Below are 26,733 nucleotides of genomic sequence, written 5' to 3'. Positions count from 1 at the left end.
CATGGGTCCAGTTTTTTCCCTTATCTCCACTCGTCTGTCCCCTCCGTCTAGGTCCGACCCCCATCAGTGTCCTCAGTCTCAACAAATAAGTTAAACATTACAAAAATAAGAAGCATCAATGACAAAACCAAATATGAGAGTGAGGGAGGGAGACAGAAAGTGAAAGATGCTCACTACTAGAGAAGAAACAAACTGCCTCTGTAGCTTTGTAGGAAATCCCATGCATAAACTACTGATATCATTATGGTGGCATAAAATGAATAGGATGACCTTTGAACTCTCAGCCACTCAGTCTGTTTCCGTTGACCAGTAGTAGGAGGGTGGGGTGGTTTCAAGCAGGAGAAGAGGGAGCTTCACAAGTCCTCCGCGCTCCCTCTAGCCTTGGTAATTGAGAAAGAGTATGGGGTGTTTGTTTTGTTTATCACCAGTGCCTTCTGTGCTCCAACTTCCATCACCGGCAAGTGTGCATCTCCACCATTTTGCGGCACTGTTTGCATTTGACATAACAGCACCAGTGGAATTTACAGCTGCACCTGTCCACCACCTCCACCTCCTGCGTCTGGAAGCCACGACCGCAGCACATCAGCTCGCAGCCGTCAATGGCTTTTGAGGTTCTGTTACACTGGCGGCCCACCGTGCCAAGCATACCCGGTGTGCGTGGATCATAGTCGCAGAAATCTGGACTTGGGTCCAGGTAGACCAAGTCTTCATCCGTGTGAGGTTTGAACTGGGAGTTGCGAGGGACCAGGACTTTGGTGGTGCCCACCTTGCGCTGCTCCACCTCAGTGGCGCCATCAAACTTCTCCTTGATGACGTTGCCCACCTTGCGGAAGGGTGGCATGGCTTTCCAGCAGGTCTTTACCTCACAGGAGCCTGACACGCCGTGACATTTGCACTCCACACGCATGTGGGACAGGATGGCCTGGAGAGATGCCAAAGAACCTCTTGTTAGCTGACAGACACTGAAATAAGATGATGGCAATGCATAATATAAAAAATAATTGCTGTGGACGCCAGCATCCATCTTTCGAACATTGACTTTGCTCACAGTAACAACTACAACAAAACTTTCTACTGCAACCAGAGATGTAGACTTGAGATTTGGACTTGAATTGGACTTGAGTCACAAAAATACAGGGTTGGGACTTGATTTTAACGGGATTGCTGTGAGACTTACATTAGACAGACTTGGAACTGACTGGCATTTTGCTCATAAAGACTTCTGACTTGACTTTCCATAAAAAGACTTGAGACTTGACTTGGCTAGTCTTGAAAGACTTGAACCTTGCTTTGGACTTTTTTCAAATGACTTGAGATTTGATTTGGATTTACCTCAAATAACTTAAGATTTAACTTGGAATCGTTTCATACGGTTTCAAACTTGGACTGGACTTTACTAAAAGTAAGTGAATCTTGACTTGGACTTAACTCGAATAACTTGAGACTTGACTTGCAGTTGACTCCAATGACTTGAGGCTTGAATTGGTCTTTACTAAAATTATTTGAAACTTGACTTGTCTCAAATTACTTAACACTGGAACGTCTCAAATAAGTTGAGACTTGACGTGGGCTTTCTCCAGAAGACTTAAATAGCACTGTCTCTCAATTTTCATTCTTCTCAGCCTTGCTGCTGTTATAAACTCCAAGATACTCATGTAAGCACACAACAGCATGTCGAGGTTAGTTCTAATAAACTCAGCTTATTATAATAAATAAAGCTCATTTCCCAAAACTTTTCAGAACTTTAGAAAAAAACTTCCTCTACCATTCAAAGAAGTGCAGTGTTCTACAAAAGGGTTAATTTTGCTTCAAGAGTAGTGAGTTACCTTTCTGCCTGCCTCGTTGTTATGCAGGTTCATGAGAGCCCGACTGGAGGACTGGCCTTTACTCCTTTCTCTCACATCCACAAAGGACTGAGAAAAGGCCACTCCATACGCAATGTTATCACTGCAGCCCGACCACTGGAACCCTATGACACGATATTAAAATAGAGACACAATGTGGTTTTCTATATTGCTCTGTCGTCACCCTTTAAACATTACATAAACACTACACTTGAACAGTATTTTACAAAAACTTTTATTATTATTTTTGTATTGGTGGTTGATTGTAGTCATGCATGACCCGGTACTGATGTTGTATAAGATCTGGCTATACACACACAAGGGGATAAGATGACATAGTTAAAATGCTACCAATGATATCTGTTGGGTCTTTTCAAATTAAAATAAATTTTTAAATGTCACATTGTTTATTGCATTAAAATGTAGAGGGTCCATTGTTCTTTCTGTTTCCTTTGCGCGTGTGTGTGTGTGTGTGTGTGTGTGTGTGTGTGTGTGTGTGTGTGTGTGTTTGTGTGTGTTTGTGTAAAAGAGAGTGAGAGAGAGAGAGAGAGACCTACCCTCTGGACTGACTCCATGTACATTGTGGTCGCAGCCACATTTTTCCAGCTCTCCGCTGCTGCAGGCCCTTGTGACCGCAAACGCCACACTGGCTGCTGAGATGGCATACACAAAGGCTGCCTCACGGGTGCCTAGCACACACAAACACAGTCATATTGTTTCATTATGTAACTGAAAGGAGCGTCTCATTCTGAAGTGCAAAAAACAGTGTGTATACAGATAAAAAGCGTATTAAAGTCTAAACAAAGGAGCCCAGATGTAAACACAAATTGAAACAAATTTTTAAAAATGTCACAATATCTTATAATGACATAAGTCATTTCAAAGATATTTAGAAATATTGAAGTTGACTGATAAAAAACTTTTAATGGTAATCAGCTTTATTGCTGCCCATCATAACCAGCCCAAATTCTTGCTGGGCATTTGCGACAGGAATCGCTGCAGTGTATAATCTTACCCTGGGTGACCACTTTGCCAAACACAGGCATTGTCTCGAGAGTGGAGCAGTTCCATCGACGATTGCGAAACTGAAACTGACACTCATCTATAGCCAGCTGGGCCCCGCGACGCACGGCATCCATCACCTCCACACTGCGCTTACAGATCTGAACCTGAAGCAAGCAGACAAGAGCTGCGTCAGCTACAGACAAATTATACATAAAAACTAAAAAACTGAATTTAGACATTGATATGTTGTTATCTAATTAATTGCAGTACTAGATATTTTTAAAAAATTATATTGGTTTTCAGGCAATTATCAGGAGGTACAAGAACATCCCAAAAAAATCTTGGCAGGTGCTAGGCAACAGTAAACTGCACAAAAAGACACAAAAAACAAAACAAACAAACAGTTACAGGTTACATACCTTAGCTTTAATAAATGTATAATTAAAATGACTGCGTTCTATAATGTGGACCCAACAGTCTCCACTTGCAGCAGGAAATATAACTTTTGGAGGGTTGGGGAAAAAAGTGGGTAAAAACCATTGTGCCTAAGGTAAAGGTGAGGGTGTGAGCATACTTGTTTTTACTGATGAGCTGTGATAACCCGTCCCCTCATTATCTGTAATACATGTGAGGAAATATAAACCCAATTATTCTAATAAAGTAGCACCACATTAGCTAGAATCGCTAATGTTGCTAGCTTTAGACATTTCAGAGTTTGTTACAAACCTGGTAGCTGCTTCAACATGGTGATATTTTAACAAGCTGATATCTTTGTTATCTAGTCTCAATATGAGGCCAATTTGTTATTTTGCAGTTGTTGAAATTCAACAATGCACGTAAATTTTTTTATCATCCATCTCTTAGTTCAAGCAGTTGTTAACAGTAATTGGCTGCACCCACAAAGGTCACTCAGGTCAAAGCTCAACAAATTTGCTACTTCTCGGCGCACCCCCACTCTGCTCGGTGCAGCCATCTAAGTCGAACCATTACATTTCTCCACATACACAATAACGGTAAGGTGCATTCAAAAGCTGTTTCCATGATAATGTGAAGACACCTTAAGTGTCTAGTTCAAAAGGGCAGATCTCTGCCATGAATTAGCAGCAGAACAGCTTATCTACTTGTCTAGTAAAAGCCTCTACAGGCCGCGCGAGGAGTCCCACAGAGTTTAGTCTTTTTGTTCTTCGTGTAACAAGAATGTCTGAAAAGAGCCATGTACATAGAGTTATAAATTTTGAAACATTATTGTCAGTAGTTAGAGGTGTGAACCTGTCTCTGGATGAGGCCTCGTAACCTCTCGCATGTCTCCTCATCCCTGATGCTTCCCACTGACGACAGCTTGGCCAAGTACCTGACAGAAAAAAACACAACAGGATCTCTTTAGTGTGCAGTAGTAACGTTTTCTTTTCCCAAAAGGAAAAAGAAAGTGTTTACAGGTGACCTGAAAGAACATCCATAGGAAAAAGAAGTTGAAATGACTGAATCTGATGTCCCTGGTACAAGCTAAGATACACGCATTATCTCCATTACAGTCTCACTTTGGTTCAGTTACTGTCACAGTTAATGTTCCCTTTCAGACCAGGATGGTTGAATTAGATGACACCATTTGGAAGAAGCAGAGATGGTGTAAGGAAGGTTAATTCCCATGACGTTGTGGGAATGTTTTGGATAAATGTCTGGTAATGAGGACACTGAGAGGAGGGAAAGTGTTTTATCACACACACCACCTCCAGGCCAGACAGGTCAGGGAGATATCCTGCATACACACACGCATAATCTGAGAAAATGGCATTGGTCTGGATGCCTTGACCCTCACACATCCACCTCAACTCACTTCAGTCTCATATCTCGTCGCCCAGCTGCACCTTACAGAAATAGGCTTTCTTATAAGATGGTAGTGAGACTCCTACAGCGGTGAGCAACCTGTATTATGTACTGTCTACAAGTGTCTTAAGACATCATTTAAACATGTTGAGTCTAAAAATCGTAGTTCTTCTAAAACAAAGAGAGGTGATAATTCCTCATCTCCAGTGCAGTTTCTCGACAGTAATTTTTCACAGGACAGATCACTTCTGAAATCGCTTGCCTCAAAGAAACTGTTACAGCTTATTTATTTGCACTGTAAAAAGTTGAAACTAGTTTGCCATGTTGTGTTTTTTTTGTTTGCATCTTTAGATTTTTTTTTACTGCAGTGTCAACACACTAAAACAGTTGCCAGCAACTGACTCATTTAGCATTCAACACACTGTTTTACGGAGCCTGGCAGGTGTCTGCAGACAAATGAGTAATTCATGCCCTCAAATTACTTAATCATGCTCTCGAATTAACAGAACACACGAAACAATAGTGTTACTGTTTTGTTTAAAGGAATAGTTCAACATTCTTGAGCTTCAACAAGAAGCTCAATACAAACTCATGTGTGTCTCTTAACTACAGATCTGGAGTCAGGAGGTGTTTAGCCCAGTTTAGCATATAGACTGGAAGCTGGGGCAAACAGCTAGCCTTGCTCTGTCTGCATTAGGGCTACACAGTGGTATATGTACTGTACAAATACAACTGATAGCAACAATGGGAGCATATAATGAGAAATGCAGCACTGCAACTGTATAAAAAATAGTGTTTAAGGGACTAGGACAAGTATGATAAATATGATAACCTAACTATTTGAATATGAAGGTATGAATTCAGTTTTTGCAGGCTGCTCCATACAATGTGGAGATTATGACTATCAAAATGGCCCTTAATAGAGGCATATTCCAACAAAATGAAGTTTTAGGCTATTATTCTGTACAAGTAGACATGTTTTTCCTTAAGGATTCTCAAGCTTGTTTTATGAGTTTCAGGTTATGATTTCCCAAGACCACACATACCTCTGTAAAGCCCTCTTTGCCCGTCTCAATCAAACCCTGACACAGATCCAGATTGAAAACAATACTGCTGTCAGGTTTTTGACGAAGCTATAATGCACAACATAAAGTCACGCTATCAATGTTTTACACCAGTGGACAGGATTAATGGGCATAACAATGGCTTCACAACATCCTGATTATCTGTCTTATTTTGCCTAAGTCGGCTGGTAGCTACATCTCAGCTCTTTATACCCTCCTGAACTGGGGTGCTAAAAGGGATAGTAAGTACTACACATCTAGCATCAGTGCATTATTTTTAATACTATCTGTAAATGTGGTCGTATAATTAGTATATCATCCTTTCAGAGGTCAAACAGCTCCTCCTCTCCATTCACCCTTTCATCTGCTCCTCTCAACAGTCCAGATAATCTCGCTCTCTTTCTCACTGCCTCTTTGATGGCCGCCTTCTTCTCTTCCCATCCAGACAGTGTCAGTATTTAGCACTCATCGCTGTGATAACCCCACTCTCTCCCACTCCACCACACCTCAGCCACATCCGCTCACATCCACGCTCAGGGGTGACCTCACTCTCTCATAAAGTTTAAACACCATCAAGGCCCCATCCTTCAGCAGAGTGTTTGCAATGTTTTTATGTCAGGAACCCTCGACATTTTGTTTAAAGCTGCACTGATCAGTATTTGAATTTTGACAATGAATTAGGAGAGTATTTGTTAGGGAATTGCTGTAGTTACACTCAGCTCTATGGCGTGTTGAGCATGTTTAGCACATGACATGAGAAATATGACTAGCTCTGATGAACCCACTGTATGCTACAGTTAGAGACCAGCTGGTGAACATAGTGGAGCTTTTAGCAGCCAAAGACCCAGATATTTCCCTTAGGGGGTGGTAGAGACCAAAAATAGAGATAAAAGGGTCAGGTGGTTAAAGAAAAAACAACTACATGTTTATACATCGAAATGAATACTATACTATTGTTGTTCCATGTATACCACTTGTATAAATGGACAAATGTTTGATCACATGTTCTCCATAAAAACATTGGTGACTATATTTCAATGTAGTGTTTTGTTCTGCTGTTCCCACATGGTCAAAAAAATCTAGCAATGCAATAAACTGTTGGGGGAACCCTGGACCCCACTCTCTGTGAAGTTATTTCTCCTCCTAAATCAACAGGTCTGCCCCCCCGATGTGGATCGAGTCCAACTCAGCTCTGCCCTGCTCTGATTTACTCCTTTGCAGTTGCGAGGCTTTCATCAAAGCCATGAGTCGCGTTTGATCTCTCTTTGTTGTTTAGCATAGCCCTGGGCAGGGTGCTACGTTTAGGCTGAGGCATCCAGCTGGGAAACCATCAGACAGAAAATAGAAAATACAAGACAACAATGGAAAGCTGCTCCTCCGACGGGCAGCACCACACACACAAAGACGCAAACAGCTGGATGGCATCCCGCTGGCCTGACATTCACCCTGGAAACATTTAATAAACATCGGATAAGCTGTTATTCAGGTGATTTTCTGGGTATGTGTGTTGTGTGTGTGTATATACGCGTGGGAAAAGTTCAGTGCAGGCCTTGGGCGAGTGTGTGTGAGCCTTTTCAGCCCTGGCTCGCTTTATCTCTTCATTTTACTGTGTGTACCCTTCACTTCCCAGAGATGAGGTTAACAAAACACCTCAGCAAGAAGACAGAGGAGTCAACCCGTAGAAGGACAGGGCAACACACATACAAACACACACACACACACACACACACACACACACACACACACACACACACACACACACACACACACACACACACACACACACACACACACACACACACACACACACACACACACACACACACACACACCACCATCCCACATCTCATCTTTATTCCTCTCCCTCTTCTCTCTCTGGCCTCTGGTGGTTGCGTGCTTAAATCCCAGAGGCCTAAGCCCAGTGGAGCCAGTGATGTTGTGAAGGCTGCGATGTGTAATGCAACACAAACACACAGCGGCCTGCAAACGCACTAGTGTCCAGGTGGAATGCGCCATACCTCCCACCCAGAACCCCCCACGGCCTCATGAGAGGCTGAAACTGAAAATAACAGATAATTCTAAACAGAGGAGACACTTATGATGCAGGTTGTTATCTGTAGACGGGAAATAAAGGATAACATAAAAATGGTGAATACCAGGCAAAAATCACTTTTGAACCACTTTTATCAATAATAAATATGAATTCCTGCAATTTCAATAAAAAAGTGGCTCTGGTTTTTCATTGTAGGATCAGTGGATTTGTGAATTAGCTGATCAACATGAAATTAATCAACAATTTTTATAATAAAATAATGGTAGTGTAACAAAACAATCTAAGCTAAAAGGTCAACTTACTAGCTTTCGGAGCTTCTTTCTGAATGACGACCGTGAGATGCAGATGCAGAGATGCAATTTGTTAGACATAATGTTACCACAGGCTTTTTTCCAGTGCTTGAAGGAATAGTTTGACATTTTTGGAAAATGCTATTTTTTGCTTTCTTGCAAAACGTTAGATGAGAAGTGCGATACCACTCTCATGTCTGTAGGGTAAATATGAAGCTATAGCCAGCTAAACTAAAGACTGCAAACAGGAGGAAACAGCTAGCCTGGCTCTGCCTGAAGATAACAAGTGCCTCTAAAGTTTTCTAGTTAACGTGTTATATCATATATGTTTAATCTGTACATAAAAACTTTAGAGTGAAAATGAGTTTTGGTTTTATCAGAGGTTTTGTGCCGGACTATTTCTTGGGCGAGATCAGTGACTTCCTCCAGCATCATATCGAATGGCCAGATGTGAGAGTGGCATGGATTTTCTCGTCATTACTCAACCATATTTCCCATAATGTAAGAATTTGCTGCTTTTTCCTTTTTTTGTTTTGTCTTACTTTAAATTCGGCTATCTTTAGACTATTGTCAGACAGAAGAAGCAATCTGTATATATCCCTTTGTTAAATCTGTTCAGTTTAAGGAAATCCAGGTCAGTAACTTTTGCTAACAAGGTGCTAAGATCCCTCAACCTTATCCTGCCCACTGTTGTCTTCTATTTTTTTGTACTTTAACACCAATGTTCTTCCTGCCATGGTGCAGTACTTGTTCTGGTTGAAATATATCCGGCCAATCACTTTTAGGCAAGTCTAGGTTGTCATTATTTTTATTCAACATTGAGCATAATGGCTGGAAAAATAATTTGTATCATATATAAAGGAGACATTAGGCCTAGTAGAGAAGAGCAAAGTTGGGGGAGAGAGGAAACATAGAAGCTAGACACATCTGCATGACAGTAATATGATTCGGTAAAGTACACAGCGTTCTGCACACACACACACACACACACACACACACACACACACACACACACACACACACACACACACACACACACACACACACACACACAAGCACACACACACACAAGCACACAATCACACACACAAGTACACACACGCATGCACACACACAAAATGACACAAATGCTCACAAGCTGTGGCACACTCTCTGTGCCTCCATCATCTCTAATGTGTATTTATATGAAAATATCCTCATGTTTGCCTTTCCAGCACTGAGCACACAGCGGAGGTACACAGTGACAGGTAAATATAGCATGGATGGGAAATGCAAGGAGGAGAGCTGCAAGAAAGAGACTAAGAAATGTCTTTTCTACTGCGGCACTGTGCACAGGTTTTGAAAGCAATACTGCAACAAGTTACAGATGAGTCTTTAACTTGATACACTGACAATATTTTTCTTTAGTTTATACCAAAAAAGTGCCATGAAGTGAATGAAAATGAAATGAAGCGGTAGATCAGTTTCACAGACCCAAACAATAAACCCTTACATTCAGTACTGCCAGTGGGAAGCCTGCAGGCGGCAGAGAAAAGAGCTCGTAAAGACAAGTGTGACTGTGGTGTGACCTGAGCTAACCCTCCCCGTCCCCTCTGCAGTGGACACTTACAGTATGTAAAACATATAGTGACCTCTAGAGGGCACTATTATCCCAGTTTACCATCAGACGCCTCACTGCGGAGAACAGTTTTGGATGTTTGGTGTCCTGGCAATTGAGGAAAGACTATCCTTACCTGAAGGTCTGTTTTTCCAGTCTGTTCAACATGTTCCTGAAAAGACACCTCCATCTGCTCATTGCATGTCAATCTGAATAAAGCAAACGTTTAAGTTCTTAAATTACAGATGGGTGCTGGAAAATAAAAAATACAAAACTATCTTTAAAAATATTCTGTGTGGAACTAGTATTAGAGCAATTTTTGAAGGTCTGATGTTTAATAGCTGTTGGAAGCCTCTATGTACCAAGAGACGCGGATGCCAGTCTTGATCAAATATTTCCTAAGGACGAAGAATAAGAGGAGCTGCAAAGAAAACAAAAGGAAAAACCAACACTGACCTCTTACAAACCTCATATTGGCCTCTGAACTTGTCTCAAGTCCAATGTCAGTGAGCACCTGCCCTGAAGTGTCAGTGAGGAAGACAGAATTCTGGCTTTGCTGTGCTTCAGCTGGCCTCTGAATTCTGTTTCTCATAATCATTTTATAAATACGGTAAATATTTGTCACAAATCTACTGTTCGTAACAAATAGTACGTCATTTTGAAGATCTTGACTGAGTGACTCAGACATCATTGCCTAGAAGACACTATCTCACGCAGTCCATTTGGTGTTTGGTTGAAGTCATAGTTTCTTTTGCTTAATTTAATTGACATTCACCATTTCAGAAAAAAAGGTTTTCTTCTGAAAAGAGTGTTAATGCCTAGTACAAGCTTTGGCTGAACATAACAATGTCTTTTGACACAGACTTACTTTGAGAAGGGATCTGTTTGCCACCAGTATGGACAGGAGAAACAAAGACAGCGACTGATAAAACTCTCTCTGTACATATAGCATGTGAGGATTGTAGGAAGACAGAGCTGAAAAAAAGTAAACTTATCCTTTAAGGTTTGGTATAAGTTTACAACCAATCTCCTATCAACTACTGTACTGTACTGTACTTTATGTCTATATTACATGTACCATTCTGCAGTGTCCGTTTGTCGACAGTCAGTACTCAGATTGCCTGGTTGGTGTAAGTTAAAAAAATATATCATTACGCCTCAAACATAATTCCAGTCAACAGGTGAACTACCATAAGTAGGGTCTATTAACCATACCAACGGTACTTCAGCTTCATAGCTTCATGCTATGTTATCACTTCATGCTCATTGGTAAAACTTACCCAACAAGTGGTTAAACAGAATATAATCAAAATGGATGGTAATTTACACAATTAACACATTTTTAATTAACACAGTCTAACTTTTCTTTCTTTGATAAGTGTCCAATGTAAAAGGCTGTTAATGCATTCAGAGGTGTCTCAATATATAAACTGACTCTGCGGAGGAAATGCCATGCTGCATCTTTAACACCTTGTTCATTATTTGTTGATTCGTTGACATATTATTGCTTACATGTCGTCTTCTTGTTCTATTGCAGTAAGTAGTTACATTTGTTCATAAGACACAGAGAAATGTAAGAGTGACGAGGTTGAAGAATGGCAGCGCACAAATGGCCTGAGTTTGCATGTTGGCTCATGCCAGTAGTCAGGCTTTACTTTTGCATTAAACTATTACCATGATCTCTCTATAGGCGTAATAACTGTAAACATACTTCAACATAAACTCTGGCATAACTGTCGTGGATGTAGAATGGCCGCAGTCAAGAATTATCCTGTATCTCAAACACATGTTGTTGATGTCATGTTAAGATGATGAATATTTTAACAATGTGGTGATCTAGTATAAATCTAATGACAAAGAGTAGGAATTTACAAAAAATATTTGATTGTAAAGATAATCTGTGCTTTGACATACAGTATAAACTGTAAAGCATTTGGGAATTGACTCTAGTAATATTCTATCTGTATTTCTTTGTCAGGAGTCAAAAAAGTATGAATGATTTAAATGATGGCTATGTCACTGAAGAATAAAACTCCCCAAATGCTTATGAACCAAAACATCAAAATGAAAAACAAAGAACTGCCTACATACAGTCATTGGTTCAGGAACCTTAGGGTGGTGGTAATAATGGGTTGGTGATTAGGTTTCTGTATTGGAAGACTAGGTGGATCTAATTTTGAGTCATAATACTCAAAATAGCCTTGCTCTTATGTATTCAGTGACAGATAAAATAAATGTAGGAGGGAGAAAGTACCTCCAATGGAAAGAATGAAAGATAAGAAGGAGGGAGGATGTGAGGGGAAAGACAGTGGAGAGAGGACAGAAGGGAATCATAGTCAGACAGTGAAGGGAAGACAAAAAAGTGGAAGCAGAGAGACAGTAAAGTTATAAGACGGGAAAGAGTTAAAGGAGAAAATGAAAACTACCTGATGAGTTCAATTAACACTTTTACCCATCAGCTAGCCGCTCGCACTACATGACTATTGTGTGTGTGTGTGTGTGTGTGTGTGTGTGTGTGTGTATGTGTGTCCTGGTGTATTTTTATGCTGCTGGCTCCACTAGAGCTCATTTCCCCCTAAAAATAACATGCTCTGCCAACACCGCAACCCTCACACACATGCATACATATACACACAAAAACACACTTTCTCACACGTTTGGAAAAAGAGGCAGTAAAAGCCATGAAATTAACCTCCTTGCTTGGTGTTTTTGCAGTGGCCCGAAAAAACTAAGGGAGCCAATGAGTGTGTGTGTGTGTATGCGCATGTGCGTGTGTACGTATAATGTTCATGGGCACCAGCCTCATCACACCATAGTCTACAGCCTGTTGTAATGTCACTGTCCTCTGATTCTTTGTCCTGCTTTCTATTGTATTTCAGGTGATGTAACAAATGCTCTGGCGGCCATGTTGGTGGTCTGTAGCTCTTAGGAAACAATAGCTGTGAACAGCTGATTGTTTCTAAATGCAGGACTTGGCTACAGCTGATTCCTGTGCTGTGTACCTGTGACCATTTCTGCGTTTAGGTAAAGTCAGCTTGTTAGCTAGTTAACTATGGGTAAAGCTGGTAAAAATGTATCATACCACCAAAATGTGACGTGGTGGTTTTGCGCTGTTGGGTTTGGTTGGACAAAGATGATAGGCATGCATGATCATATCAGCTTTTGAGCAAGCAAGTCTCTACATCTCTGTAAAACATTATCCATTCACAGGGCGGCAGCTTTTAGTTCTCAATTTATTTCCTTTTGTAGAACTTCTTTCATGAGTTTCTGAAAAGCTGAAACATGTTCTTGGGTTTTTCCTTTTAAATGAGTGTGTAATAGTACTAGCTGGTAAAATTCAGGTGTCTTGTCATTTCAACCAATTTCTAAACAAAACTGATCATCTAAAGAAATGCTAGCAGCTCTGTGAGGGCAAATTCAATAACAATTCAAACAGCTCTTGGGATGCTTTTTTAAAAACCACATATGTCAACTTCATGTTGCCACTAGAAGAAACATGGCCAACAAGATTCCAGTGGGTGCCATTGTCCCTTGATCCCTCTGACCCATCATGTCAGTTTGGCCATTCTTATTAAGTTGCAGGCTAAAGTAGTTTGAGTCAGCTGAGGGACAAAAGTAACAGTGTATCAACGTTTTAACTGTCATACAGTTTAAACACTAGCTGATAGCAGTAAATGGCATTTTAATACTTAGAAACAGTAGATAACCTAACATTAATTACTGAGTACCTAATTTCTATTTTTTTAAAAGGGGGAGGGGGGTTGTGAATCAACCTGACTTCGTAAATTATGAGGACATTTCTTAAAGCTGCATTTTTGACCAACAGGGTATCAAAGAGGCACAATCACCTCTGATGTATCATCAGATTATCATAACTTACATTTCCTTGCAACAATTTCCTGTTAAACCACAGATGCACACCAGACATTCTGAACATCTAACAAATGCTATTAGTTCATGTGTTTTGGTCTCCACCAGCAGCTTGCCAGAACTTCGACTTTCTTCACCAGCCACTCGTTCACTTTGGGTACAGCCAGCTTGTCTGAGCTTGTTTGCTTGAAACAGTTGCCTATGTTTTTAAATTGATGAGAGCAGGAAGACTCAACCACACAGCCTATGTGTGGGCTAAACAACCAAAACACAAGGTAAAAGGGCCTAACAGGTGCCAAAAGTGGCTAAAACACTGCATAGAGTTAGAAAGAAATGAATTAGAAATTTGTCTGTAGTTATTTTTAAATCTATGGCAGGGTAGATTTGTGAGAATTATTGTTAACTATGGCCTTTTTAAAGTCAATGTGCTGCAAGAAGAGAGTGAGTTGATAATAATATGTCTGAGTTCCCTGAGGAAATTTAGTGAGAAAAGATCCAATATGTAATTTGAAATTTGGATCAATTGACAATTTCTAAAGACACAGGAGCAAATTGAGCGAGTGATCAGGTTGGCTTTACAATAATGCACTGGCAAAGATATTATACAACTCATGACAAGACTAAGGATTTGATCTCGTACACTGTCACATTTGTTGGATACAGAAATTAATAAAATTGCAAACTGAAAAGAATGTTATTTGCATCCATATCTCTGCATTGAAGTTGAGTTTTTTTACAGTGTCAAAGATGAATTTATGGTTGTTTTTACTTTCACATTCAGTTTGGATAGATATCAAGATAAGCTTGCTTGTCAAATCAGTCATGCACAGTGGACAGAATTGGACATGCACCAGTTACCGCTTCTACTTAATGTTTACACTGTTAGCACATGTGTAAACTGTGTGTTGTACACAAGTCTGTATATAGAAAGAGCTCTCTGTGTATAAGGTTAGAATTCATTTTCAGCATGGTTCTCCCTTATCTGGTACCTCGCCATCACTACTGAACAGAATCCCTTAGTTTTACATTTTTGCTTTTGGCTTATAAACCAAAGTGAAGCCTTGAACATTACCTTAAATACCTTTAAATGTTCCTAATGCTCCAAAGTTTGCTCTTGCATTAATAATTAAGGGGTATTACCCTGGACAGGGACTTGACATAAGGGACCCCTAGTTTACCTTCATCTAAATGTTTGCCTTCATCACCATCTATGACTATGACCATCATAGTTGGACTGGCCATCCGGACTACTGGGACAAATCCTGGTGGGCCGGAGGACTGTGAGAAAATTCCAAAAGTCTTTACTGGCCCTGTATGTCTGTTTACCAGCCTTCTCTGTATGCATTTAATTTGGGTCGCACATGAGAGCGTCCTGCGTGCGTGTTCCAGGACTGGGCTCACTGGCCAATCACAACCAAGTTCAACCCTCACCTACTTCACCCAAGTTCCCTGCCCCCCCAGGCCAGTTGCAGCTGAAAGGTCCAGGGCTGACTTTCTGTCCCATTCAGACCTTGATGACCATGATCTTTTGATAGTCGTAATAACTGTAAACATTTCTCAACATAAACTCTGGCATTATTGTCGTGGATGTAGAATGGCCGCAGTCAAGAATTATCCTGTATCTCAAACACATGTTGTTGATGTCATGTTAAAGATGATGAATATTTTAACAATGTGGTGATCTAGTATAAATCTAATGACAAAGAGTAGGAATTTACAAAAAATATTTGATTGTAAAGATAATCTGTGCTTTGACATACAGTATAAACTGTAAAGCATTTGGGAATTGACTCTAGTAATATTCTATCTGTATTTCTTTGTCAGGAGTCAAAAAAGTATGAATGATTTAAATGATGGCTATGTCACTGAAGAATAAAACTCCTCAAATGCTTATGAACCAAAACATCAAAATGAAAAACAAAGAACTGCCTACATACAGTCATTGGTTCAGGAACCTTAGGGTGGTGGTAATAATGGGTTGGTGATTAGGTTTCTGTATTGGAAGACTAGGTGGATCTAATTTTGAGTCATAATACTCAAAATAGCCTTGCTCTTATGTATTCAGTGACAGATAAAATAAATGTAGGAGGGAGAAAGTACCTCCAATGGAAAGAATGAAAGATAAGAAGGAGGGAGGATGTGAGGGGAAAGACAGTGGAGAGAGGACAGAAGGGAATCATAGTCAGACAGTGAAGGGAAGACAAAAAAGTGGAAGCAGAGAGACAGTAAAGTTATAAGACGGGAAAGAGTTAAAGGAGAAAATGAAAACTACCTGATGAGTTCAATTAACACTTTTACCCATCAGCTAGCCGCTCGCACTACATGACTATTGTGTGGGTGTGTGTGTGTGTGTGTGTGTGTTTGTGTGTGTGTGTGTATGTGTGTCCTGGTGTATTTTTATGCTGCTGGCTCCACTAGAGCTCATTTCCCCCTAAAAATAACATGCTCTGCCAACACTACAACCCTCACACATATGCATACATATACACACAAAAACACACTTTCACACACGTTTGGAAAAAGAGGCAGTAAAAGCCATGAAATTAACCTCCTTGCTTGGTGTTTTTGCAGTGGCCCGAAAAAACTAAGGGAGCCAATGAGTGTGTGTGTGTATGCGCATGTGCGTGTGTACGTATAATGTTCATGGGCACCAGCCTCATCACACCATAGTCTACAGCCTGTTGTAATGTCACTGTCCTCTGATTCTTTGTCCTGCTTTCTATTGTATTTCAGGTGATGTAACAAATGCTCTGGCGGCCATGTTGGTGGTCTGTAGCTCTTAGGAAACAATAGCTGTGAACAGCTGATTGTTTCTAAATGCAGGACTTGGCTGCAGCTGATTCCTGTGCTGTGTACCTGTGACCATTTCTGCGTTTAGGTAAAGTCAGCTTGTTAGCTAGTTAACTATGGGTAAAGCTGGTAAAAATGTATCATACCACCAAAATGTGACGTGGTGGTTTTGCGCTGTTGGGTTTGGTTGGACAAAGATGATAGGCATGCATGATCATATCAGCTTTTGAGCAAGCAAGTCTCTGTAAAACATTATCCATTCACAGGGCGGCAGCTTTTAGTTCTCAATTTATTTCCTTTTGTAGAACGTCTTTCAAGAGTTTCTGAAAAGCTGAAACATGTTCTTGGGTTTTTCCTTTTAAATGAGTGTGTAATAGTACTAGCTAGTAAAATTTAATTTAATTTTATAACTTACACTTCCTTGCAACAATTTCCTGTTTAAACCGCAGATGCACACCAGAGATTCTGAACATCTAACAAATGCTATTAGTTCATGTGTTTTGGTCTCCACCAGCAGCTTGCCAGAACTTCGACTTTCTTCACAAGCCACTCGTTCACTTTGGGTACAGCCAGCTTGTCTGAGCTTGTCTGAGCTTGTTTGCTTGAAACAGCTGCTTATGTTATTACATTGATGAAAGCAGGAAGACTCAACCACACAGCCTATGTGTGGGCTAAACAACCAAAACACAAGGTAAAAGGGCCTAACAGGTGCCAAAAGTGGCTAAAACACTGCATAGAGTTATAAAGAAATGAATAAGAAAATTTGTCTGTAGTTATTTTAAATTTATGGCAGGGTAGATTTGTGAGAATTATTGTTAACTATGGCCTTTTAAAGTCAATGTGCTGCAAGAAGAGAGTGAGTTGATAATAATATGTCTGAGTTCCCTGAGGAAATTTAGTGAGAAAAGATCCAATATGTAATTTGAAATTTGGATCAATTGACAATTTCTAAAGACACAGGAGCAAATTGAGCGAGTGATCAGGTTGGCTTTACAATAATGCACTGGCAAAGATATTATACAACTCATGACAAGACTAAGGATTTGATCTCGTACACTGTCACATTTGTTGGATACAGAAATTCATAAAATTGCAAACTGAAAAGAATGTTATTTGCATCCATATCTCTGCATTGAAGTTGAGTTTTTTTACAGTGTCAAAGATGAATTTATGGTTGTTTTTACTTTCACATTCAGTTTGGATAGATATCAAGATAAGCTTGCTTGTCAAATCAGTCATGCACAGTGGACAGAATTGGACATGCACCAGTTACCGCTTCTACTTAATGTTTACACTGTTAGCACATGTGTAAACTGTGTGTTGTACACAAGTCTGTATATAGAAAGAGCTCTCTGTGTATAAGGTTAGAATTCATGTTCAGCATGGTTCTCCCTTATCTGGTACCTCGCCATCACTACTGAACAGAATCCCTTAGTTTTACATTTTTGCTTTTGGCTTATAAACCAAAGTGAAGCCTTGAACATTACCTTAAATACCCTTAAATGTTCCTAATGCTCCAAAGTTTGCTCTTGCATTAATAATTAAGGGGTATTACCCTGGACAGGGACTTGACATAAGGGACCCCTAGTTTACAGCAGGGAATTTCAAAGTCTGCCACTGTGAGCCCCACACAGTCAATGTTGGGGTTATGTTGCCACGGATTCAGTGAGCTAGCTCTGGGCTACAACTTGAGCCCCGTGTCTTTAGCTATTAACATTACATTAGCGGTCTCTGTTTTCAATGTACCCGTTGATGTAGAGACAATTATCACTTGATAATTTTCACAGTGAAGAAAGCTTAAAAACGTAACACTGAACCTAAAAATATGTGTATCATATCTGCGTGTTCCCCTGGAAATCGGGAACTAAGGGTTTTAAAGTAACTTAACTGCCTCCATGAGCTGTGTGTCACTGCCATTGCTGCTGCCACTGTTCTTCAGGTTGTTATACAGGACAAGTCAGTGGGCTAAACTACACTAACTTCCCGTTGCTTTTGGAACATTGGCATACACCTGACCCTTTCACCTCATGCAATATCTATGCCTCATGTCTCTCTCTCTCCGCACCCCCGCATCCCCTGGGGAGGCGCACCTCGCAGTTTGAAAACCTCAGGTTTACAGCAACAGGTATTTGCATATGATCAAGATTTTTTAAAACGTTTTTAGGGAAAGTTACTATTCCCACCTTGTTTAACTTGCTCACTAGCTATTGCATCCAACACAATCCGAAGTGTAAATTCAGAAATACAATCAGCTGTTCACAGCCCAGGAGCACGTGCCCTCCAACATGGCCACCAGAGGGTGTGTTAAGTCTCCCAAAACCCTGTGTACCCCTATGTGGCTCTCCCAGTTCTGTCTCTCGTCTTTCAGCAACCCTGGTGTTTTCTCGTCGGCCCCGAGCTGTCCTGGCCATAATCTGGTTATCCTGAGTGATTCCCCGTGGCTCCAAGTGCGTCAAGGTAATTGTACACACTCTGGTGACACGAGGTCTCGAAATAAAATGCCACAGCTTTACCACATTCACGTGTGTGTGTGTGTGTGTGTTAGAGAGTGTGTAAAAGAAGTGTGAGGCGCCAGCATGTACCGCAAGTACCGCGTACCCAAGGTCTCTGCTTTCTCTTGTTACCCATCAGCTGCCATCTCTTTAGCATCTGGTTGTCCAGGACATATGTGTATATGTTCACACGCTTACACATACACTCACACACTCACACACACAAAGAAACAGAAAGACAAAGAGAGAGACTGAGAGGGAGACACAGAAAGAAAGACCAGTGTGTGTGCTCCTTATGCTGCATTATATAAATGGATGTCGATGATAAGTGTGACGGCCCTCCCACTCTGTGTGCCTGCCTGTTTTGCTCTGCTGTGTTTTTCCCCTGCAGGTAGCTGGTAGGCGGAGTGGGTAGGCTCGTTTGCTCGAACCTACAGCATCTGGAAAGGACCTCTAAAGTGCATAAAGAACTGCCGTTTAGGCCACCTCTGTCTCTCTTCAGGGTTCCAGCATCCTCCCTAACCTACCTCCTTTGTCTCTTTCATTTGCTGCACCGTACAACACACAAAAAACCATGCTTATACCCATCCACACATTACACACACTATTGACTTCTGCCCTATTTACACGCCTCATAGTTCTGTTAAAGTGTTTTGTTCTTTCGGGTTCAATAATTGACTTTTTGTATCCTAATTCTGTGTATGGCCTCCCTTTTTGTTGCCAGCCTTGACCCAGGTGGTAACATAGCCATGATGCTTCCGGCTGAATCTTGTACAAAGCAGGAATAGCAAAGCAAAATTTTAAAATCAGAACTATCCTGCCTAAACCAGAATATTACACCCATATTCATTTCCATATTCTGTTTGCTTTGCTGCTGTATCTTTTGCATGTTGACAGTAGCACATGGCATCCAAATTTGAACCCACTGTTCTCTACTGAAAGTGAAGTGTTTAAAAAGCAAACACTCAACTCTTTCTAGTTTTTAAAGGAGACGTGCTTTCCTAAGCAAATAAATGAGGATTCTGCAGAGCAGATTCATGACAGTTTAACTAAACAAATAAATGAAACTGAGCAAGGCCTCTTGTTTTTTGACTTTTCTTTAGACACATGCCAGATGTAATCCTTCTTTTGCCACAGCAGTGGTGGGAGTAATTATTCCCAACCACTGTGATTACTTTTTCCCAGGTCAGTGTTTGAGATTTTTTACATTTTAAGTAACTTTTGAAAACATTTTGAAACAAGGACATAGAGTCAATTGATTCCGTTTCTGTATTAAAAATTTAATTAAAAGTCAAATGTATAATTGTAATATGGTAGAAACAAGAGTAAGAGTTTACAGCCATGCTAGAATGCCATACATGCTGATTACTAACGTCAGTAAACTAATATACTCACAATGACTTCTGTGATTGCTAAGCTAATGTTTAGCAGGTATAATGTTTACCATGTTCACCATCTTTGTTTAGTGTCATTGTGCTGCTTGCTATTTAGTATGAAACATATATACTGCTGAGGCCGATGGGAATGTTATTAGCTTTTCAAGTATTTGGTCTTAAACCAAAGCACTGGACAAATTGAAATTTTGACCTGACGATGTCACTACATGAAAAGTCAGAGGATCACCAAAGTGATTACAATTCATCTTCTGAGGACCACGAATGTCTGAACCAGATCCATCCAATAGTTCTCAAGAGTAGTTGTCAAGTCCATCACTTTGGTCAACACTGAAATATCTCAACAACTATTGGATGAATTTTGTAGATTTATGGTCCCCTGAGGATGAATCCTAATGACTTTGATGATCCCCTGACTTTTCATCCAGCGCCAGCATGAGGTTGACATTTTTGATTTGAATGAAATATCTCGACGGCTATTTGATGGATCACCATGCAAGTTAATACAGGCATTCATGCCCTCCCCTACCAGGAATAATGGTAATCACTTTAGTGATCCCTTAACTTGTAATCCAGCAACATCATCAGGTCAGAATTTTTTAGATTGATTATAGATTTTTTTGGGGGGGGGGCATTGTTATACCTTTATTACAGACAGTACAGAGAGATGAGAGGAAACAAGGTAGATAGAGATGCAACGAAGGTCCCTCGCTGGACTTGAACCATTGATGTCGTTGTTCATGGTCAGCAACTTAGGACGGGTTCACATTCTAGTCAGTCTTAAAAAAATCCTCAAATGTACACGTACATTGAATAAGGTTTTAGTTGCTGTCATCATTCATACTGGCTATTAGGAGACATCTTCTTAATATATTTCCAATGTAAGAGATGGGGGACAAAATTCAAAGTCGTGTTCCAAATGTTATCTGAAGCTAATATGAGGCTTAGGGGGAGTTAGACAAATATAGTGGTTATCTTCCAAAGTTTGTTTTTTTTGTATGAAATTCCCTATTTTTGCTTCTGCTGACAGTGTTTCCTCACTGATCTGTGGCAGAGGAATAGTAACCTATCCTTTAACCCCTAAGCCACAGGGGTTGCACCGGAATTTTTATTTTTCCAGTGCTTTGGTTTATGCCTCAGCTGCACTGTGTGCAAATTAGTACATGTTAGCATGCTAAAATGCTACACTTGGATGTCACCTACGGTATCTGGGTAGCTACCCATCACTACAGAACATAATCCCTTACAAATAGACCTCCACTGTAAAACCCCTTAATTGTATACGTAACCTAAAGGGTTAAAGCAGTTTCTTCTTCTGCAGACTAAAGTGAGACCACTTGCTAATCCATCTGGTTTCTCACCAGCCTGTGTATTTCTACATTCTTTCATTTGATTTCAAAACACACACACACACACACAGATGCACAACTTTCATCGTCTTCAGGTGTGTATGCATCTATGTGTGAGTTGGAGTGTGTGTGGTGCACTCTAAGTGGCTACCATTCTTCTGCAGTCAGTGTGGTTATTACTGAGTGTGTGCCACTGTTGAGGGAGATGCCAGCTTACATGTTCCATCATAAAAACAAACAAAACAAAACAAAAATCATACACAGAAAAACTCAGACACACACACACACAGCAGACCCTGAGCAGTTTGCAGGTGCAGGATAACCAGTCGGTGCAGGGTAAGAGGAGGAGGAGGGTGATGACGGACAAACTAATGAAAAGTAGCATTGATATCCCTGTTCGGCAGCGGGACACACACAACATGACTCAGCAGCCACCGAGATTTGGCAAGGTGATCACATCCTGGCTCGTGGGCTAAAGGTGACAGTGACAGGCAGAGCTACAGGTGAAGTAAAGTCCGGATCAGGCTGTGGTTTAATATGACGCAAGAACAGCAGAGAGGTGTTAGAAACACTTCAGCCACTAAGAATCATTATCAGTGAATGCAGATTTAAAGAAACGTTTCATGTGTGAAATAATAATAGCACGTCATACTTCTCCAATACAACAGAACAAGGGCTGCGATCATTACAATTATTTTCCTTATCCATTATTTTCACGATTAATAAATACTGATTTGATCTATAAAATATCAGAAAATAGTGAAAAATGCCCATCACAGTTTCTCAGAGCCCATATGACACATGGTGACACATATGCTTATTTAGTCAAACCCACAGTCCAAAACCCTTAAGGTATTCACAGAAGAAAGAAAACAAGAAAATAGTTTTGGCACAATTAATCAATGGCTGTTTAATACATTTCTAAAATGCAATATTAGTGTAAGTGTAAATTTGCTGTCTTTCAAGTACTGAGTATTTTGTCAGTTTTGACCTACACTAGTTGCAATATAAAATGAAATATCTATTACTTGTGGGAAACCAAAATTTAACCTACTTTTAAAAAGTGATCACTATCCCAATTAAGTTGCAAGACTAATAAACAAACAAAACAATCGGATTAATCTGGTAGACTTTAGTTAAAGGGGCACTCAAGTCCACTCCCATACTAGGGAGTAAAAGTCACGATATCTCATCCTCTGCTGCTTCCATTGTGACAATTTTTTAAAAATCTGTCTCTTCAGAGTTGTTTAAAAGTGCAGGACAAAATCACTGGGCTGCCCCTTTAAATTGTATTAACCTTTTCTGTCCAGCCCCTGTTATCATTAGTTCCATTTTCGGTTTTGTCTCTTAACTTCCTGTTGCTGTTGCTGTCTATAGTAAATACAAGTCGCAGTCCTGATCAGGTCACACAGCCTGCTATAGCTTTCTCAGTAGGGAGCACACGTCCACATTTACAAATGAGGAGGCCATATGACCTGACATCACCTCGTACACGACGGATTATAAAGGCAATCTTTGGTGCAAAGTTACATTCTGTGTGAAGTGGTTTCCGACTGGCTCAGCTAGCTCACTGTACGTTGCAGCAGCAGCTTGTTTGCTTCTGTGATGGAAGATTTCAAGAGCTCTGATGCTTAATTTATCAGTCCAACAATGCAGGTTATTAAGTTATCAATAATACTGGCATTTGTCACTAACAATCACTACACCTACAACTTTTCACCCAACTATGTAACATGTACTGTATGTTTTGTTAATAATATAATTTTGAATAATATACAATTCAAATAATATTACGCCCGCAGGACTGTGCAAAAATATTGCACTAAGACGCATTTTGAAAGGCCACTCGGACAACATCTGTTATATTATTTTGTTATAAACACATAATAAAACACAAATACCAACACATGTTAGCCTGCACAGCGTTTACACATTCCCATGTAAACAGGAAGTTAAAAAACAAAACAATGGAGTCGGAGCACTTCCTCTTTGTTGAAAGGTCATTACATTATTATCATTATTATTATTCTCATTATGTAATGCTGTCGGCCATTAAAAATGTATTAAAAGGAGCCTTGGCCATGTAGCTGGACACTCCTCCCACCCACGGTTGGATGGCTGAACGGACCTATCAGGCACAGACCCAGAGGCCCAATAGGTCAGGGGACCCCAGGGCCTGTGCTCCTCCGCGGGAGGGGGCCTTTCATGTCTGTGCCCAGGGGCCCATTGTCTCCTAATCCAAATTCTCACATAATTTCATAGAAACATTTGATTTACAGTCAACCAGAATACAAGATAAACACGGGACATGGCAGCAACAGCGAATAGTAACAAATAGCAGGGATATTGAGAGATGCTTATTCATATTCATTCCTCAATGTGTTGCGCATCATGAAAACACACTAACAGTTGAAATGAACAGCCATGATGCCCTGTCCAGTCAAGTGCTGCCGTGGTAAACTGCTCCGTAGATACAGTAGGGTAGTTGTCGCATGTTTTTACGGTCCGAGCTACCACCACTTGTTAACCGCAATAATCGAATTGCTTCCCATTCTTTGACCCTAAGCGTAGCCTCTGCTGTGAGACTGAAGCGTGAGGGTTTGTTGAGGTGTCGAGGACTCAGATACAGTTCACACAGCCCCGCACAGATTTTCCGCAGCAGTGTAATCCCGTAGAGCAGACTGGCAGCTCGGCAGCTTGCCTGTGCATGCCTGCTCCGTGCTGCTGTCACCACGCCTTCGGCCCCAAACAGCACAATTACCCTGCACTCAGAGAGGGTAGGCAGTGCTCTTTGGCATGGCCTTAATTTGACTTATTCTGTGGAATCTGTCGACAATATCATTTGGGCCGTCTGCAACTCTATCCTGATATAAACATAGTAGGCTGTTGTGATCTATTATGAATCTTATAAAGGTATTAACACAAGGAAAGGAGGCGAAATAAAAAGACAAATATGAAAGTCAACATGCAGCAACCCTTTAAGCGCCCACAGGAAGATTATAAGAATAGGGCAGTGTGTCACAAAATAGTAACTTTATCAATATCAGGTATAATTCATATCAGCCGAGCCTGGATTCGGTGGAGGAGAAAAGAAAGGTCCCCCTTAAACGATGAGTGCTGCTTGTAAAAGTGCTGAAGCTGGGAGGAATGAATGGCAGCAGAAAATGGAGCGGAGCCTGCGGAGGAATGCAGAAACCCACCTAACCACCTCCCACAGGCTGCTGGGAGAGCAGGCACACACATGCGACCGGCCCCAGGAAGAGGTGGCACTGTGCAGTTCACGGCTCCCGCTGTGCATTATCCTCGACGGGGACTGAAACTAGACCCCTGCAGTCTGACTGCTTTAACATCCTTTACCGTACAAACATGAAGGAACAATAAAATATTCCTACATGTGCTGATGTCAGCCTTTCCTGACCTTGTTGAGCTCTTTATTTATTCTAATCTCCAGAGATATCCCTATGATATTGTATTACGTTTCAAGTAAACAGTTGGTTTCCACCTGCAGAACTTAGAGGTTAGTGTTTTGATTCTATTTATGTAATTATGTATTAAGTATTTTAGCATAACTGTGGTATTCATGTGGTATTTAGGCTCTGAATATGTGGCTGTAACATCTGTATGTGTATTCATTTTATAATTTGATTTCTGATTTTTTTTTTTTAAAGGGGTTCTTTGGCTCAGATGCTGCTGAACCCTCCCACACCCGCCTCATAATGACTCTTGTCAGTGTTTTTCTTTCTCTTGACCTGCACCGAGCTCTCAATGTTGACAAAACCTTGAAATCAGGAGTGTCCTAAAGTGTTATTAAGGATGCAGGACGGAGGTTTAACGGCTCTGTGAACTCCTCACAGGTCCTTGAAATGAAGATTTGTTAGTTTTCACATTTTTTATTGCCTAACAAGAAAATTAGCTCATTAGGGTTTTACAGCCTGCAATAAAGCAGAATCTTAAATCTCTTTACTAGGTCCCTGCTACGTCGTTTCCAAAATTCAAGGATCAGACTCAGAAGAACAGCTCCTCTCAAATGTAATGTGACTTTCACTGAAGACTGTGAAATTTCACCTATATGGAAACCTGCGCCTTTTCAAAAAGAACGTGCTTTTTCACTTGTGGGTTGACTTTTTTTTGTAATGATCTTTGGGGGGGGGGGGGTGTTGGTAAGTTATTAAGTCTGGGGGAGAGAGCGCGAGACAGACAGAGAGAGTGCGTGTGTGATCGCGCGCGCGTGTGTGTGTGTGTGGATGGTTAACGATTAACCCGAGCGGCCACTGAGCTGGAGGGAAAGGGGACGCAAGAGGAGGATGTGAAGATGAGGAGGAAGAGAACAGGTGAATGACAGGAGTGGACGTGAGAAAGAGTGAGGGATGGGGTCCACTCTCTAAAACCGGGAATCGGGGTTAGGTGTGTGAATTCCAACTTACAGCCAGTTACTCGCGTTGGCGGAGAGGAGCGCACAGCAGAGCATCAGGACGCACCGCAAAACATAGTCCTCGGTCATCTCGAGAAGGAGGGAGAGGGGGTCGGCGAGAGCTGAAATAATCCCGAGGTGGACCGGCGGTCGGCGATGAAAAAGGGAAAACGGCGGCGGGGTCCGGGGAGGGCGGTTAATCCATCATCCCGCATCCAGTGGATCGGCCACCGGGGAGGCGCGCAGCTTCGCGATCCGTCCGCCCGGGTCTCCCGTCCCTCCCTCTCTGCCGCTCCGCACTCAGAAGGGACGGGGAGAGGGGGAAAAGAGGGATGCTAAAAATACGGTCAAGACTCTGGAGCCGCTCGGGCTGAATCGGACCCCTTCTTCTCAATCAACTTGTGTTTGCTTTCCCTCTCAGCTGCGCGCTAACGTGAGCCGGGAGAGCGCGTGCAGAGGCAGTCCAATAAGAGCCAGATGAGCGAGCTCTCACGCGCTTCTTCCTCCTCCTCCTCCCCGAAGGCTTCTCACCCGCTGCCGGGTCCCGCTCTCAGGCAAGCGGGGCTCTGCTGTCCGCGCACCGCGGGATTTCCGACTCTCCCCGGGCACATGCACACCCTCTGAGCGTCAGTACGCGCGGCTCCTCCTCACACACCACCGTCTCTCGGTGTGTCTGGCAGAGGAGAGAGTGTGTGCGCTGACTTTAGTTGAGGGGCGGCGCGAGGATATAGAGGTATGGCAGCGAGATGG

At 41.4% G+C, this 26,733-nt stretch overlaps 1 protein-coding gene across 1 annotated transcript; it reads right to left on the bottom strand.

The window, feature by feature from the left end:
• wnt4 (wingless-type MMTV integration site family, member 4) lies at positions 1–26,647 on the bottom strand. The gene is made up of 6 exons (XM_040116210.1): positions 25,997–26,647; positions 4,119–4,200; positions 2,860–3,013; positions 2,402–2,533; positions 1,827–1,969; positions 1–922 (listed from the first exon to the last, which is right to left on the bottom strand). The coding sequence occupies exons 1-6, from the start codon at positions 26,071–26,073 to the stop codon at positions 452–454; spliced, it is 1,059 nt and encodes a 352-aa protein (XP_039972144.1). The 5' UTR covers positions 26,074–26,647; the 3' UTR covers positions 1–451.
• Positions 26,648–26,733: the final 86 nt, after the last annotated feature.

This window comes from Xiphias gladius, chromosome 21 (genome assembly GCF_016859285.1).
Source record: "Xiphias gladius isolate SHS-SW01 ecotype Sanya breed wild chromosome 21, ASM1685928v1, whole genome shotgun sequence".
Classification (NCBI taxonomy): domain Eukaryota; kingdom Metazoa; phylum Chordata; class Actinopteri; order Istiophoriformes; family Xiphiidae; genus Xiphias; species Xiphias gladius.
This window is presented reverse-complemented; position numbering and strand designations above follow the sequence as displayed.